General features: G+C 35.9%; 1 protein-coding gene across 1 annotated transcript; it reads left to right on the forward strand.

Moving 5' to 3' along the window:
• Positions 1-235: 235 nt before the first annotated feature.
• LOC113706460 (uncharacterized) lies at positions 236-1,282 on the forward strand. The gene is made up of 2 exons (XM_027228363.2): positions 236-653; positions 1,048-1,282. The coding sequence occupies exons 1-2, from the start codon at positions 264-266 to the stop codon at positions 1,228-1,230; spliced, it is 573 nt and encodes a 190-aa protein (XP_027084164.1). The 5' UTR covers positions 236-263; the 3' UTR covers positions 1,231-1,282.
• The last annotated feature ends 4,033 nt before the right edge of the window (positions 1,283-5,315 follow it).

Consider the following 5,315-nt stretch of genomic DNA (forward strand, 5'->3'; position numbering starts at 1 on the left):
GGGAGTGTTGGGTTATTTTTGAGAATTTTATAAGGTCTAAGAAGTTTAATAGATATATAAGCTAGATTTAAAAAATTATTTCAAACCCATTAATTTAAACAAATTTTGTCACATTTTAAAATTAGTTCAAACCATGAGATAGCAGAATGTATGTTTTGAAACTCCGGGGGAGCTTTTTTATAGGTTTGCTTAACTGCAGGGCATTCCTGTATTTTAACCAAAAATAATTGTTCAGTGGCTGCTGGAGTTTTTAGCTTACAAGTATGGCTTCTATACTAACTCCTCGATGTTTCTCACACAGACTCTCTCCTTCTTTTCCCCGCTTCCATCTTCCGCCATCATCCCATCCTTCTCGGCGCTGTCCGTCTCTCATCAGAATGGAGGCATCCTCCAACGGTGCTTCTGATGCCAAGGAGACCGCCGCTCCGGCGGACCCAAGCAGTGACTCCACCAACGCCGCCGCCAGCAATTCAGAGTCGGAAGACCCTTTGATTCAGTACGTGGTTCTCCGGAGGGACTTAATTGACACTTGGCCTTTAGGTAGTGTGGTTACACAGGGATGCCATGCCTCCGTCGCCGCGATTTGGTCCTTCAAAGACGACCCTCATACTCTCAACTACTGTAACCCCTCTAATCTCCACGCTATGCGCAAGGCTAGTGGCTTCCTCTTTTATTTTATTTAAATATTAATCTTTTTTTTCTGGAAATTATTGGAGCGGGTTTTTCGTTTAATTAGCCGAATTCTTATAGTATTGCTGAGCAAAGAGCATTATTAGGCAAAGAGCATCTAAGATCTCATATTGTTAGGGGAATCTACCAAAATTGCACTATTCTGAGCTAGAATGTGGTGGAGTCTGGTTCGACTCAGTGTGGTTGAAGTAGGCCTGTTACCTTTTCTTGATAGGTGATGGGAAGTATGATTGTTTAGAAAATTAGAATGCAACATAAAGAATACTAATGGTGGCATTCCTCTGTTGAATAGTCCGCTCATAGGCAAGGCAAAGATATGTAAATCCCTTTTTTGTCTGCTCTATTATTTGGATGCAGGTTACTCTTGAAGTGAAGGGTGAAGCGCAGATTGTAAATTTGTCGGAGAAATTAAATTCTAGTGGTATTGATCATAAGCTGTGGATTGAACAACCTGAGAATATTCCAACTTGTTTTGCTACAAAGCCATATCCTAAATCTATTGTATCGTCATTTTTCAAAAAGGTGAAGCTGTGTAAGTGATGATATTCTGGTGCCACTTGGATGATTCTTAATGCAAATGAATCTTTTGCCTTTCCTGTGGGTTATAATATGGATTAACCTGATGCGCTCTATCTGCGTATACTGTTATTTTAGTTGATGAATATTTAATGCCAATGTTTGCACTGCTGATATACTTTTCCAAAGAACTACTTTTACATCATCTGGCCTACAATGGATTATTTGTTTTTATTACGTGATTGATATTTAACTTGAATTTTGTTGGTTATTGGTGACAGCAGTTTCTGTTAACGATTGTCTAGTCTTTCAAATCTAGTGCTGAAGAACTTTTCACTCTCTAGAAATTCCACTTGCTTAGGAGTTCTTATGCTTGAGGTTGTTTTGCTCTGCATCAATTTAGCCGTTAAGTTTTATTCATGTGTCTACCATATTAATCTGTCCCTTGATCTTCTTTTACTCTCAATCAAAGTTGACATAGGTCCTAAAGAGTCCAATTATCTTTAATTTTGTAACTAAGCTGTAGTGCTACAAACAAATGCAACAAGAATTGTTTTGGAATTTGCTTCCCAAAATATAACCTTTGTACGTTGTGAACAAACATCATCCACACAACCATGCATTTGTATTGTGTTGAAATTTCAGTTGTATGAACTCTTTGAACACGTCAATGGTTTTTTTTTTTTTTTTTTTTTTAAACACACCAATGTTATTAGAACAGATTATCTGTCTCAACTTTCAACCATTATGTGAAAGTATGCTCCGCATGGCATGTGCTGCACATTTGTTCTATGGCATAACAAACTTTTGTTAGGTGATGGTGCTTCCATTTGTAAAGAGGTTCTTGAAGTTTTGACATTTTCGATTCATTTCCGCATATGTATTCTCTCAATGGGAGTGGGAGGGACAAACATAAAAAAATTAACATTAGTCTTTTTAATTGACTATTCATACTGCTCAGATATTTGGTTGTTTTTATGCTACTTTAGGTGTGTTCAGGTAGTTTTTGATAAATCGACTGCCCGTGGATCACATCTCTTCTTTTTGTTATGTATCATGTTGAACACAGAATCTTTTAAGATCTAATTTTCAACTGAAAACATATCTAAAGGGTATTTCTAGATCACCAGTACTTAGATACATTTTGTTTGTGTTTTGGTGTAATTAATACTTGTGATAGAGGACAAACAAATAGATGCACTGGAAAATGATTGTTTAGGTTGTGATCAATATCTGGTGTTTAGGAGGTCTTCGGTGGTTTATTCCTTTATTTGGCAAATCTTGATATGAGAAATAGCCATGTGAAACTAATTCCAAACTCCTGAAAAAATTTTCGTGTAAGATTTATACTTTTGCTGCTTAGCTCATCGCTGTCTTATGAATAACATACTCATTGGAAAAGGAAGACAACTTATAAGATTGGACTATCAAAATCAGGAAATTAAGATGGAAGGGAGCTTGTAGCATAGTTTTTCATGATGATTGTGGAAGTCATATTCATTGAAAGAGTTTTGTTGGTGGCTGAGAAATAGCAGTATGACTTATGCTGAACTATTGAATGCTAGAAAATTTAACCTTTAGCCTGGAAGATGGAGATTATGAATTTTATAAATAGTCTGCTTGACCAGCATACGGCACTAACATTTTGAGGAAATGCTAAATACATTTTAGTTTTACATTGGATGTTGCTGGTCACTTCCTCAATTAGAATTTTTCATGCGGCATCTAATTTTTGTGAAGAAGGTATAATAGCAAATGCGGGACACAGTTTAGATTTTGTTCTGCTTTTCCTAGATAATATTTCTACATTGACAGAAAACTTTAAGTGGATAGGATAGGATGTTAGAGGTTTGCTTACTGACCATCCTCTTGACCTGCCCTGCGCCTCCCTCTCAGGAATACCTATCCAAATAAAAGGAAGAAAGTGCCTTACATGGACACAAACACTATAAATTATTGTACCTTTTGCACTGTTCACAAACATTGAATAGGCCTTGAAATTCATGCCTTCAATGAGGCTGAGACGCAATTAAAAGCAAAATGCAAATAGAAACAGAGCACAATCAATAGAAATAGTTATTGTTAGGAATAGCAGCCAGCCAGATTAAATCTGGAACTTACGGGTATTTGAACTTATTAAAGTCCGATTAAGGCGACTGATGGAGAATTTGTTAGGGTTTGGTATTTCATGGAGGTTACCAGCGGGTAACCCAATAGGAGTTGGTAAGAAAACCCCAAATACCCACTACTTGATGTGTGGGTGAAATTGTTATTGATATAATTTAGTTAACAAAAATCTAAATGTTGACATTTTCCTTAAATCAATTTGAAACTTTCAAAATTTTATCAATTGTAAACCATTATTGGCTTCCAATGCTTGAAAGCTCAAAACTTACACACTTGGCTTTCTAGTAAATTAGTTTAACATCATTAATTTAAAGGCTTTCTTGGATATTGAAATCTATAAATAAGACTCTTTATATTGTCTAGCATAATAGTACTGAGACTCTTGATTGACACCCACTTAAGCAAAAACTTTTGCATTTGGTTGAGTTTTCATTGGATTGATGGTTAACCAATAACCCATGGGTACCCGAAGCAATGTGGCTCTGGGTTTGGTATATACATTTTTTTTTTGAAACACTTGACTGGTACAGGTTTGGTAAACACGTCAAAATCGGTCAGGTAATGGGTTTGGTATGGTCAATTTAGATGGGTACCCTACTCGTTGCCATGTCCGGTTGTAGTCATAGCTACTTCATGAATTAACTGATAACAGAATTTATCTTGTTCTGTGAAGACATTATTCCGCTGCACTTATCCACTGTGCTATCATATAACCCATATCCAATCTTATGTTGTTTCATTTCCTATTTGTTGAAATTTGTGAGCATCTGGTTGAGTTCCCTTTGCTTTATTTTCAACTCCATGCTTTTATGTCAATATGTAGAGAAAACCATATTTTGCGGAATGAAAAGTGTAATCTTGCAGTATGTAAGTTCATTCTGCAACGATTAACTGAACTTTATTTGATCAACATGAAAGATTTCCTGTTCTAAATTGCTAATTTTGATGAAATTATGGGCTTCCTTAATCCAATTGCTTCAGAGAAAATGTTTTATTTTTTTTTAATGAATTTTAAGTACTACATACAAGTTGGCTGCTTTCTAAGCAGCTCCTCCAAACTAGGTCCAATGGAATTATTAGATGCATGACCACATTTATTTGCTGCAATTGTTTATTAGTGTACTGGATTTGCTCCAGAGTACATGCAGCCTTTCTTTTGCCTCCTTAACAGTAGAACTGCTTGAACAATATGCCTTTCTTATTGCTTGTGTGCCTTTCCTTCCATTTCGGATTTGATTATTTGATCGATGTATTCTCTTTCGAATACCCAACGAAACCAAATGAGACCCCCCAAAAGGATCTTTTTCAAAATCCAGTGCAGGACTAAGTTCCATATTGGAACATGGAATTTGTGAAGACAAGTTGTCTGTTTTTAATGTTAAACCAAATGAATTATTAGCAAAATGTTGAAGGAAAACTGGATGTGTATAAAGTCTGTTTTTTTCCCTGGGTTGAATTGGAAACTTGTGTGGGCATGGAATGAGATACTCTTGCTGATAATGAGAGGTTAAATGAACTTAACATTTCCATGACATGAAACTTCGTAAACAGAGAAGGATACAATTGGATCACTAGTCTCACAAGTTCATTTTAGTCCAATTGAAAATAGCCAATTTTTTTAACACTAAAACCCTTTCGCTTACACCATGTCTAAATTCATCTACATCATTCTTCTACTTATTTACAGCTCAAGGCAAGCTGGTTTGAACTGGAACTTGCGAGGCCCCTAATCAGTTACGGATCATGGACCTCACAAGTTCATTTTGAGGGCAAAATAGCCAATTTCTTTTTACACCGCAATTTTACTTGTCTACACCATGCATAAATTCATTTATATCATTCTTCTACTTATTTACATCTCAGGGCAAATTGGTTTGAATTGGAACTTATGAGGCCCGTAATCCGTATCTTTTTCATTTGAACTGGAACACGTCTAACCGGTTTACTTCGAAGTTTTGTTTGTAAAAATTTGATAATCACAA

Source organism: Coffea arabica, chromosome 8c, assembly GCF_036785885.1.
Source record: "Coffea arabica cultivar ET-39 chromosome 8c, Coffea Arabica ET-39 HiFi, whole genome shotgun sequence".
Lineage (NCBI taxonomy): Eukaryota > Viridiplantae > Streptophyta > Magnoliopsida > Gentianales > Rubiaceae > Coffea > Coffea arabica.

Coding starts and splice junctions, on each gene's coding strand:
- LOC113706460 (XM_027228363.2), top strand. CDS start 264: ATGGCTTCTATACTAACTCCTCGATGTTTCTCACACAGACTCTCTCCT. Junction 654..1,047: donor ATCTCCACGCTATGCGCAAG/GCTAGTGGCTTC, acceptor ATTTGGATGCAG/GTTACTCTTGAAGTGAAGGG.